The 12,075-nt window shown below is 54.6% G+C and overlaps 1 protein-coding gene across 1 annotated transcript in view; it reads right to left on the reverse strand.

Moving 5' to 3' along the window:
- Positions 1-1,687: 1,687 nt before the first annotated feature.
- The window catches only part of FOXK1 (forkhead box K1), a 63,840-nt gene continuing 53,452 nt past the window's right edge, over positions 1,688-12,075 (reverse strand). Inside the window, exons 6-9 of the mRNA XM_019753637.3 lie at positions 11,354-11,520; positions 10,966-11,250; positions 9,949-10,173; positions 1,688-9,299 (exon numbers count right to left, since the gene is read on the reverse strand). Coding sequence (XP_019609196.3) covers positions 9,028-9,299; positions 9,949-10,173; positions 10,966-11,250; positions 11,354-11,520 — 949 coding nt within the window. The 3' untranslated portion in view covers positions 1,688-9,027. The remainder of the gene's footprint in view (positions 9,300-9,948; positions 10,174-10,965; positions 11,251-11,353; positions 11,521-12,075) is intronic.

Here is a 12,075-nt window from a genome sequence, read left to right on the forward strand (position 1 = left end):
CTAGTCATTCTAAAGGCTGTTTCGGCCAGTGTTTCCACCCTGCAGACTGCGTGGGGCACAGTCCCGGCAGTGACGATCCAGGGTGATAGATGCCGTGACAGCCTAAACTCGGCAGGTCCTATAGAAGGGAGGCTTCTGGAGCCTAAGACGAGCCCAGAGCGTGTCAGACCAAGGCGAGCGAGCGGAAGGACCAGCTGCAGGTGCTGACGGTGTCCTGTGGCTTGAACCTGAGGTCTGGCAGCAGGATGAGAATGGATGGTGAAGAGGGGTTGGGGGAAGGCGGAGAAGACACTGGCTGTGCAGTCCGTGGTCCAGGAGAGACGGAGGTTGTCTGAGCTGGTAAAGGCCACGAGGATGGAGAAGTGGGTAATTCAGTAACCACTCAGGGGTAGGATTTCTAGGACCTGGGGATTGATGGATTTGGAGGCGGGAGGAGGGACAGGGAAAAATCAAAGGCAACGGCAGGGTTCTGGTTTACCAAGTGTTGCCCTTCACTTGGCATTGGGGCAGGAGGGGACGAGGCCGTTTGTGGACTCATTCATGCAACGAACAAACAATGATTGAGTCCCCAGGTTGTGTCAGGCAGCGTTTTTGGTTCTGGGGAATAGTGAACGGGAGAGGCCAAGTCCCTGCCCTCATGGAATTTACAGCCAACAAAGACAATCATCAAATATACAAACATATACATATGTCTGGTAGTGAGAAATGCTAGGAATGGGAAGATGAAACAGACAGATAATTGTGCAGTGGGAAAGTTGGATGTCCTTTGCATAGGGTGGGTCAGGGAGGCCTGGGAGGGATAAGCAGTGACAAGACACCTCAATGGAGGGACAGAAGCGCATGGACTAGGCTTTCATGTGTGTGAATTCTGAACTTGGTGGTTTTGAGATGCCCTTATGGTGTCCATGTGGAGATGCTGAGGGCGACTGGTGCTGAGGATGAGGAGGTGGGAGCCAGTGGGGGGGGGGCAGAGTGTTACCCAGGGAGCATAGTGAGTGAGTGGGCACCCCCAGACCCCTGAGCAGCCACTGGAAGGAAGCAAGCAAAGGCAGCCCAGTTCCAGGCAGTCTTTATAGAAAGCCTGCTGCGTGCTGAGCTCTGGACATCAGTGGTCTCAGCTAACCTGAGGGACAACTCTGAGGAGTGTCAGTGCCACTATGTGAAGGATGAGTGTCTGAAGCTGAAAAACTGGTTAGGGTGCCCAAGGGCACACCCTGTACATGGAGGAGGGATCTGATCCCACAGGTGGATTGCAGGTCAATGTCTGTAGCTACGCCGTCCACTGCCAGCTGAGGACTGGCCAGAGAAGTGGGAAGAAACCTAAGAAGGTGGTGTCTCAGACAGAGACGCAGAGGTTAAGTTTCAAGCCCTGCTGAGAACCTTGGCAAATGGTGTATTTGTGACACTCATTTTTATTAAATCCCAAATCAGAGGTAGTCTGCAGGAAAAACACTCAAGCATCTTACAGTGATTTAATTGTGAATCTGGCAGGCACTGAAAAGAGGCTGATTTCACTGCAGCTGACATGCACTATGTCACTGAATCCACAGAACGTTCTGTGAGGTGAGGGTGCCCATTCTGCACGTGAAATGGAGCTTCTCGCCCTCCAGTAACCACCCCATCTGCCCATGCGTCTGTCTGTCCCGCAGCAGCCACTCATCTACAAGGACCAGAAAGAGTCCTGGTGTCATTTCTTTAATATATAATTTTATTTCTGGTTATAGAAACAAATGCTAAGAGGAGAAACAAAACTTCCCCATCCACATACAACAATTTAATAGATAAAAGGACAGTTAAAATAAATGAAAAAACAAAAAGTAGAAATTTTAAACTTTGTTATAGCTTTAAAACATTAACGTCTGATACAATTAGAAATCACATTCAGATCTCAAACTTTTAAAAAAAAGTATGGCTCCTTATTAAAAAAATACTGTATCCCATTTGAAATGGAAACGCAGGTCGGCCCTGCTGCCGTGGGTCTCGCCTTCCTACCACCAGGCCGGGGTGTCTGCAAGCCTTCCTGGGTTTCCCACACTACATTTTACTTATAGGTGGTGAAACACTGCAATATGACCTCCATTTCACATCCAAGGCTCTAGAACCTAAATTTCCACTTTGTAGGATACCACTGCTTTTTAAAGCACTGATTATGGAACATATTGTAAAAAACACTTTAGACAGCCACTGTAAAAAAAATTCCACACTCGCTCACACACACATACATACACACACCCCCAACAGCACCCACCCACCCCCAATTATCTTTACAGGAGAATCATGGGTCAGATAAGAAAAAAAAACTCTCAGTATTGGGTTCAATCCTCCCTCATGTGCACTGAGCCGCTAGGTCTGAACTCTGCTGATCTGAGTGAGAATCTGGGAGAGGATCTGTCCACCCCTCCCCTCACCCCCACCTTCCATCCTGACAGAACCTGAGCATGTAAATTAAGGTGTACCAGGAAGAAGGGAAGGGCAAGGCTTAAAATGTTTGACTTTCAATCCCATTTTTACTGATTAAAAACAAATATCTAGACCAGTTAACCCCTAAACGTAGAACGTAAGAGGCCACAGGCTCAGTTTAATATCCTTTAGGCCATGTTAGGGGACAAAATCCACTGCAGAGCCACAGACCTCATTCCGGCTTAGCCACATGGTTCAGGGGACAGGCCATGACTCTGGGAACCACTTAAACACCGACTGGGCCATGCTGAAGGGCTAAGTGGCCACGCTCCTCTCGAGCCTGGCCTCCCCAACACTTTATTGTTCCTGACACAGAGTAAACCAATGAACATTTGGATGCGCCAAATCAGCAAACTATTCCAGAACAAGATTCCCGCATAAAGAATGAGCCAGAATTCTTCCAATTCTCTTTGGGCAGAGAGGTGACAGTAACCCTTCTCACCCTTGGAGGCAACTGGGTGACTAAAACCTGGAGAATGTGACCTGAAGACGCCAGTTAAGGGGGTCTGGCGGGGGCTGTCAGGGTCCAGGGCAGCCAGCATTCACCTGGTCAACCAAAGAAACATGTTTGCTCCTTCCCGCTGGCCCCAGAAGTTTTCTTCTCATTTTCCCAGTTGCTACCAGGACAAGCAGGTGGCCAAGAATGAATGAAATCCTTTGAGAGGGGTTTCTCCCTGGGGAGAAAAATGCCCAGAACTAAAGCGACCGCTCCCTTAACTCTCTTCTAAAACCATGAACAGACCAAACCAGCCACTCGGATGACACCCCCCGCCCACGGCTCGTGAATTCAGACCTTCATTTCAGTCCTGTGTAAAAGTGCTATGCAGACGCTTGCCCCTGGTGAATGCTTAGCCCTTCCTGATAACGTCCCCCTGCAGGAGGGCCTCCTGTCATGGACCTGCTGGGGCTGGATATCCTGGGGACATTTTCCACCCAGGAGCTTGGCCTCCCACAAGAAGCTGCTACAGATGTTCACTGATAGGACGGAGGCATGCTGAGGTTCGTCAGACTTAATGAATCCTGCTGCCCTCTCACCTATTGAGTTACCTTGCGCCCCCCAACCTTCTCACCACCCCTGGAGGAAGCCAGCACAACCCCACAGCAGGCAGCACCTTGGGTTATGCCCGGTGACTGCACTCAGCTGGCTTGGCCAGTCAGGTGGCAGCCTGGCTCCTGGCCCCTCCATGCTGACCTTCTTCCAGACACAGTTCTGCAGGCAGATGGAGGAGGAATGGCCTCCAGCAGCAGAGCTGAGCTGGGGCCCGAACCTGGGAGACGGGGGCTAGGACTGGCCCGGAAAGACACCCCCAAACAGGCCTGCAAAGCCTGCAGGATAAGGACAGCTCAGCAAGTGACCTTCCTCTCTTTTTAACATAAAACTATTTTCCCTCACCACAGTCAGTGAAACGGGCTTATTTCTTAGTTTGGAGGAAACGCTCAGGGTTGTATCCCCAAATCCCACGCTATGCAGCAGCTGTAACTCCCAGGGCCGGGTGACAGGGATGACAGAGGAAACAGCAGTTCCGAGCAGGACGGCGGTGCTCTGGACCCTCACGCAAACCGAATGCCCGCACAACCAGGCAGACCCCAACCCATAGGCCAAGGGGGACAGTGCGGCTTGACACCACGCAGGGGCTGCGGTGCCACCAAGACGTGCCACAAGCACCGATTCCAGGCCCTCTCTTGGATACTGAAGGTAGCAGCTTTTGGTGTGAAAAGGCAAGTAGCAGAAGTGCAGCACTAACCTTGGGGCTGTGAGCATGCGGGTGGAAAGCCGCGTCCTGAGCGCTTTTAAAACCCTAACGTGGAAAACAAGACCTCAAGAAAGGAATTTATAAAATGAAAGGATTTTGGAAAACATAGGAACATGATCTGAAAATAACGGACAGAAACTGAGCAAGAGACCATCGTTGTGGGTAAATCCTGCCCTTGCCTCAGAGCTGCCGTCATGTCGGCCCGTCTGAAGGTCAATCCCATCTTCATAGCAGCACATGTGAATAATTTAAGTTATTCTATTAAATAACATTGCTTCTGGGCAGAGGTATCGTGAAGGAGGCAGAGAGGCTGTGGGCCACCGGGAGCACGCCAGCCGCTCGGCGGCCCAGACGAGGGCCCTGACCCTGACCTGTGGCCGATGTGCAGCCAGGAGTGGACAGGGCTCTCTTTACAGACAGAGCCTCACCGTCGTTTTTGGCAAATGATTCTAGAACAAGTAGTGCAGTCTACCCAGCATGGAAACAGAGGCAGCAAGTGTGCAGGGTGCCCAGGCGCCCTCCCCGGGTGCTGTGTTCTCTCAGGCTGGGCAGCGGTGTGGACCCCGAGACCGTGACAGTCCATTGCTGACGTCGCTCCAGGGCAAGCAGAATTTGAGGGTTTTGGAGAAAAACAGGTCACTCGCCTGCATCCACTGTATTTATTTCTACACTAAAAGCTCTGGGAAAAATCCTTTCTTCGTCTCTGACACATTCTCACATTCCACTTTGTTTACATTTTTTAAGTTAGGATGGCTCTTTTTCTCTAGAAAGTAAGACACTGACCCCAAAGCCAAAGAAAAGCTTTCGCCTCTGTTTGGACTCTGCATTACCAACAAGGGGTTTCGGTCCACACAGATCTCACAGCAGGCCCTCTGCAGACCTTTTTTTTTTAGGGGAAATAAGAGCATCAGCTGAACGATACCTGTGATCTCAAACCAATCTTTCTCCAGGACCAGGGAGGTAGAGAAAAGGGACCAGGAGCCGAGTGGCCGATACACAGGTGGCTTGGGGGGCAGGGAGGCCTCCACCCTCTGGCCACGGCAAAGCTCCAGCAAACCCATTTCTTCCCAGCTGAGAATCCTGAAGCCTCATTTTGGCGACTCAGAAATCTGTTCTCACCTTTTTCATTTGGCTTGGTTCTTACACAGAGGAAAAAGAAAACACAAATAAACAGCAAATCCCAAACATGAACAAGCCAGACTCCGGGAGGCAATCTGCAGGCAGGACCATGGGTGCCCGAGCGGCCCGCCAGAAGGGGAAAAGGGGTGGTGTGAGTCTCAGAGGAGCTGTGCTGCAGACTGTCTGCCTTTAACTGTGGCCAAACACTACCAACTACCAACCGTTAGCTGGGAGAGCTTTGGTGTGGAGGAAGCTGCAGAGCTCGTGGCGGTGGCAGGAGCTGTGCCCCCTGCGTGCGTGGTATCGGCGGTCCTAGGAGGGGTGAGCTCTCGGCACAACGCTTCTCATTTCCAACGTTATACTAAACTGTCTTGGTGGAAAACGCTCAACTACTGAAAAATAGTTATTTTTGTGACTTCCTTCCCATGCAGATAGTGTGGTTTCTGCACTGGGTGCTGGTAAGTGTGAGGACAGGTTAGGCAGGGCACGGATGGAGGGAGCTGTAACAGCAGGGCCCATGGGCCTTGCCCAAAGCCAGTGCCCCTTCGGCCTGGTTCACCTCTTTAGGTGGACTCAAGACCCCAGGGGACAAAAATAAAAAGGTTCTCGGACCCCTGAGGCTGCAGTGACACCAGGATCATGCCAGAATTGACTTATTTTCACTTTCCCCAACCTTGCTTGGGTTGGCCCACCCTCTACAATCCAGGCTGTGGCGGGTCACCAGCTGCCAGACTGAGGACCACCGTTCACCAGCCACTTCCAGCCTGGCACTCCTGATTCCAGGGACGAGTCTGGGGAATACCATTGCTTGGTCAGCTCTGAGGGTACCGGGGGACCTTTCCAGCTGCAACGTGCACCTCCCGGGGAGGCTGGCTCTCCTCGGCCTCTGGCTACCAGTCCTAAGCCAAGGGCTGGCATGGGGCCGGCATGCAGCCTGGCCAGTGACCGAAAGCCCATCCAGAACTGTCTGTGAGCCCAGTGGCAGTCCCCCAAGGCCCCGCCCTCCTCTCCCGGCCCTGCCTGGAGTCTCAGCTGACCCCGCAGGGTCCCTTCTTCTCAGTTCCAGCAGGAGCTAAAAAGGCACGAGCTCTCTAGGTGGCAGAATGTCACTGATTAACCTTCTGTCCTCTCCCGCTCCCTGTTCCAGTCACCCACCTCTCCACTCCCTTCTCCTTGACCCTCAGCCCGTGCGGTGGGATCATCACTGAAAACGGACAGAAAACCGAAACACCTCCAAAGTCAGGAGAAGGGTCTGAGCAGGACCCATCAGATTGGGTAAAACCTGACAGCATCCTGTGGCCAACTGTCCTGTCTGGGCAGACGCCGCCGCTTTCCCAAGGGGCAGCCTGTGCGGTCATGCTGGGCCACGAGCAAACGCTCCTCCTCTGGAGCATAGCACACGATAATGAAGGAAGGGAAAGAAGCAACACGTGACCTCAAAAGTCCCTCGTTACAGACCCTCGATGGTGAGGCCTGGGGGTAGGAGACGTGAGACCTGCTTCAGCCCAGCTCGCTCACTCACTCCCACCCATGCACACACCAGACACTTTGTAAAGACCAAGTTCACATAAAATAACAATGTCTATGTGGAATGCAGCGTGATTTCTCATCACTGACGGCGACTGCATCTGAGGACGGCACACCTGCTGCTTTCGTCCCACCCCTTCCTGTGAAATCTCCCCGAAGGCAAGAGGTGCGGACTTCACAAAGAGCTTATTTCCCATTTAACGTTTAGTGCCATAAAAACAACCAGTTTGGGGCTTAGAGAACATAGAACAGGTACTTCCCCAGTCCAGGCAGGAGGAGAGGGGCTGGAGGAGGCTCTGCACTTGTCCCCAGTGACTGACGAGGGTGGCTGCGCGTGGGGACAGTGGTAGCAGTGAGACGGAGCTGGTCACTTCCACGCTGCCCTCCAGCCAGCTCAGCTCAGCATGTAAGCCAACCTTGCCTGCACTGCCTCAGAATCACATCCCACGTTTCCCCTTCTTTCTGAGCCAGCTCCTGTCCAGCCAGGTCCCAGGCCTGGAAGACGGCCGCTCTTGCTCTCGCTGACCACAGAAGCTGTGAGTCTCTTGGTGGCACTGCCATCAGGGCTCAGGGAAGAGCAGGCAGCTTTGCTTCTGAAGGACTAATGCTGAGGATAGGCTGCGTGTGGGGAAAAACCGTTTTGGCAGGGCCTGTGCAGCTCCATGCAGTTGGTTGTTTCCAGCTGTCCACCACCAGAAGAACCAACACCGGGGGTCTAGAGGACTTCAAAAGTCACTTTGCACAGGGACGCGCTTACCGTTTCCTGAGACTGTTCTCTAAGAGAAGCTGAAGGACTACAGTCTGACCCCACACCGGGCTGGGATAGGGCGGGCAGCTCAGGCTCACTTCCTGCTCCAGTGACAGCTCCAAGCTGGTGCAGGGTGTCTGCAAGTACAGGGGTCCCTCTCAGGGGAGCCGGTGCCACCTGCTGGAGCGTACTGCCCTCGGCACTCACCGTGTCACACACAAGACTAACCGAGTCAGCAAGAGCTGGGCCCAGTGGCTGAGTGAACCCACAGTTCCTACAGGTGTGGGCAGAAGAGACAGTTCCGATTTAGAAGAGCAGCTAAGCCTTGGGATGGAGCGAGAACTCGGTGAAGAAGCACTGAGTGGCTATACTCAGTGCTGCATGTGCCGCTGGGTGCCGGGGCATCAGAACCACAGAGAAACAGGGCTCGCCATTGGTTTTTGGAGCAACATGTCCGTGAACGTCCATCTGTCCAGTTGGTGACCTCCTTCCACCTGGAGCCCCAGCTGCCCCGATTTTTCCAGGCCCTGCGAGGCAGGTGCAGCCAGCAGCATGGGCAGGACGCTGCAGTCCACTGGCTCTGACCTGTCACCCACACAGCTTTATGCCTCCAAAACCAATCCAGGAAGCCGACGGCCTCTCCTGAAGGTAGAGATGTGGTGGCAGGTTTCCTCTTCCAGGGGCTGCAATTGTGACACCATCTACAGATGAAACCTCACAGATGATCCTCTTGTGTCTGTCTCAGATTTATGATTAAGCCGGAATTCCACGTTTCAACAAAACAGGAACTATTTGGGATCCAAAGCCAAACCGGACCCCTCCCCTCCCCAATTAATGCCACTCTTGTACTTTCTGTGTCACCACTGTACGGAGAAAACATCATCGCACAGTCCACAATGTGGCAGTTCTTGCCTCTCTCTTGACTATTCCCAATGGACGACAAGCAGGAATGCATCCGTCCTCGTCCCGTCCCTCGGAAGGCCTGTGTCCTAGGCTGCGTTTCTGTCCAGTCCTCCCGGGCATGAAGGCTGCTCTGGGAGCCTGGTTTTTGCTCATGGCCGGGTCTGCCTGGGATCCAGTCCTTGAGACGCTGGGCCACAACCTTCTCTCTCGTGCCCTTGACAAAAGGCCTGGGGAGAAAAGATGGTGCAAAGGAAGAAGGAAATAAAAACAAACAATTCCCGGAATCTTACAGTCAGCTGTCTGAGCCTGTTGACGTGTGTCTGTCTTAACGAAAGCAGGGGCGGGAGGTAAAGGACAAGCAGGATGAGCGTGTCCAGGCGCAGGCAGATGCTGTCCTGTCCGTTTGGCACCGCGCTTCGCTCAGCGTGAAGCTTTGTCATCGCGGCCCGAGTGGCGGCGATGCCAGCGCCGAGTTCCCTTCGGTGTGCGTTCCACTCCACCTCCACGCGGGCGACTTCACTCCCCGGTTCCAGGCCCCTGTGGGCCGGCCGCTGTGATCACCCCGGCCTGCGTGGTGACAGTCCCACTGGGCTCCTCCAACCGGGACCTTTTGACTTCGGGCTCCCCAGTGGAAGAGGCAGAGGTGGCAGCAGGGGCAGCGGTGGCTGGGGTGGCAGTGCTGGTGGCTGCTGCTGGCTCCTCGGGCCCCACCTCGCACAGCCGGGTGACCACCACTGGAGTGGACGAGCTAGCCTGGGCGGCGAGGAGCTGCAGGGGGCTCGTGAGGGCTGGGAGTGGAGGAAGAGAGATTGACATTGGAAACTGATCAGGACCAGCAGGACCAAGTCGCTCTGCCAGGACTAAGTAATCACACAGGAACCAACCCCCACACCCTTGGTACCTCTGACAAAAGCAACCAGCAGCCCTGGGGTGCCAGTCCCCGCCAGCCCCTACCTCAGCCAGCTTTCTCTCCCCGGCTGGACTCCCGTGAGCCATTCCCTCTCTGACTCTGTCCCCTCTCCACCCAAGGGGCATACTGTCCCTGGTCCCTTTCAGCGTCCTCCGCTCATTCTTACTGCTCAGTGTGGAACCTTCTAAATACCCCGAAGCCTCATGCCCTCACCTCCAGTAACAAATGCCACCTGCCCTGAACCATCTGGCTGAAAATTGAAACCACCCCCAGCCCTGCCCCCGATAGGTGCTGTCTGCCTGACGTCCCGCCTGGACCTCTGTCTCGCCCAGCAGCGTATGAGCTCTGTGACGTGGGGACTCCATTCCTTAGTGTCATCACAGTGCCTGAGCATAACAGATGCTCAAAAAACTGACTACACCGACTGGCCGACTGGACTAACTGGAAAAACGTTCTCTGGATGCACTGACTATAGACTAAACCACGAGCTTAAGACAGGGGCTCGGAGGTCGGCAGGGCTGACTCACCGTAAGCACTGCTGGCTAAGCTATTGGTGGGAACCGCGTGCTTTCCATTCTGAGTGACGGCCCGGACAGGAAGGTGGTGCTGCCCAATGGTCACCGGGGTGGCTGGCTGCAGGATGGTGACCGTGTGTCCGGGGACCCCTGGGGCCATTTGGCTGGCCACCGTCTGGATGACCCGGCTAGCAGCAGGGATGGTGGCAAATGCAATGGTGGGCTTCTCTTCCAAGCCTGCGGGAAGAAAGTACGTGAGCACCCACGTCGCCATCCGTTTTCATGTCTGCCGCAGCAGGACAGCCACTACTGGGGAAAGTGCGTTGTGGTTTTGAGGCACTGACACTGAGGAAAAAAGTGGTTCTCAAAAGAAAAATCCTACTGATGAGGTAAGATTTGAAACAAAAGAAAAACAATTAACAGGGTTTTAGAAAAAAATGTAAATGCCTTGAACTTTAACCAACCCCAACGTAATCTAAGAAGGAAAATGGATTCCCTGAAATGAAGTGATTTGCATGCGGAGCCGTAACTTAGCATTCTTTATCAGGTGCGTCTGTCACGTGACAGTGCTAGGAACAGTGCCGCTGAGATCACCTGTATGAGGTCGGGGGACGCTGCCTCGCCCCCAGCGACACCTGCAAGGGCCTTTCCAGGTCCCGGCTGCATCCTCACTATTTGCCCCATCAGTTCCCCGGATCCAGGTTTCTAACCCAGAACATTGTCACTACTTTTTACTTTAAGTGACTTCCAAGGGGTCCTCCCTGGGGGCTTGAGTGCACTTGTCCTCCAGGTTCCAGTTTCGGGCAGCCCCGGGGCTCCGTGCACCCCAAGGCAGTGTCACATGAGGACGAACACATTCTGGAGAACGACTAGAGTTGATTTAGAAGGACATACTCCCTGAAAATCACATGGAGGGGAGAGGAGCAGCTGCCTGCGAGCCCCCCCCCAACACTGGGGCCCAGGTCCCGAGGCCCAGGCTGCCGGCTAGACCTGCTGGAGACTTAGCAAGTGACCACATGGCTACGTTACCTCTTGCTTCACTGCCCAGGTCCAACACAGCTGTGCCCGCCGCTTCGTGGGCGCCCCCTGCTGAGGCCTGGCTGGCGAGGATGTACCCGTTGGCAGAGCTGGCGGAGGAGGTGACCACCCTGAGCATGGTGACAGGGGGAGCCTGCTGTACGACGTGGATTGCGTGGCCGGAGGGCTGCTGTGCCGTCACTATGGATGCTGGCATGTAGGCCACGGGCTTGGCCACTAAACTGGGAGGTCGGGAAGGCACGGCCATGATCACGGGCTGGGCACTGACAGGGGAGCCTGCACAGACAGGGGACACGAGGTCAGCACGCACGCCGGACACGCCCCACCGGGGCCTGATTCTGGTGCTGCCACAGCAGACGAAGGACAAACCTGCTCTTACCGGGTGCACTTTGGGAATACCGGTACTCGGGAACAGAAGCTAACTTTGAACCAAAGTCAGGGTCGTGTGGAATGGGGGAGCCCTCCCGAGACAGGCACTCTGGAGTCTGCAGTCCGCTGGAACGAGGGGACATGAGCCCCGGGTGAGTGGGTGAAGCTGGAGCACTCCTAGAAACAGGGGAGAGGGGACCGCGGTGGTAAGCAAGCAAACACGATGAGACAGGACAGGCTCCTCAGCAAAGCATGACACGGGCACACCCCCACCCACGTCTGCCCGGGCCCAGCTTCTCAGCTCACAGGCATTTCCAACACTAACACTCCTGCAGTGACAACCTGCCACCTGACAGTCGTGACAGCAGCCCGGCACCAAAAGCCCAGCACATGGAGGGGACTGCACTGTTTCCAGCTCCAGCAAAAGCCTAATCCATAAGAGACGAGCTGGTCTCCTGGGACCATGGCTCTCTCTTCTGCTATAAACATCAGCTTTGTGAGACAGGCACAAATTCCCCAGCAGAACACGTCTACAATGGACAGAACAAAGCACGCTGCCCCAGGAGGAGCTCCCGGTGGAAGCCTGCCGCCCCGGCACTGCTCGTCCTCGCCCACTCCCACCAGCTGGCGCTTGCCCAGGACAAGCTGTGCAGCATTGGGCCTTTCTGCTCAGGGAACTGTCAGATAAGCACGAGTAACACAAGGGCACATGGGTCCCCTGTGCCCCCGAAC

This window comes from Rhinolophus sinicus, chromosome 5 (assembly GCF_057876585.1).
Source record: "Rhinolophus sinicus isolate RSI-liver-muscle chromosome 5, RSI-T2T, whole genome shotgun sequence".
Classification (NCBI taxonomy): domain Eukaryota; kingdom Metazoa; phylum Chordata; class Mammalia; order Chiroptera; family Rhinolophidae; genus Rhinolophus; species Rhinolophus sinicus.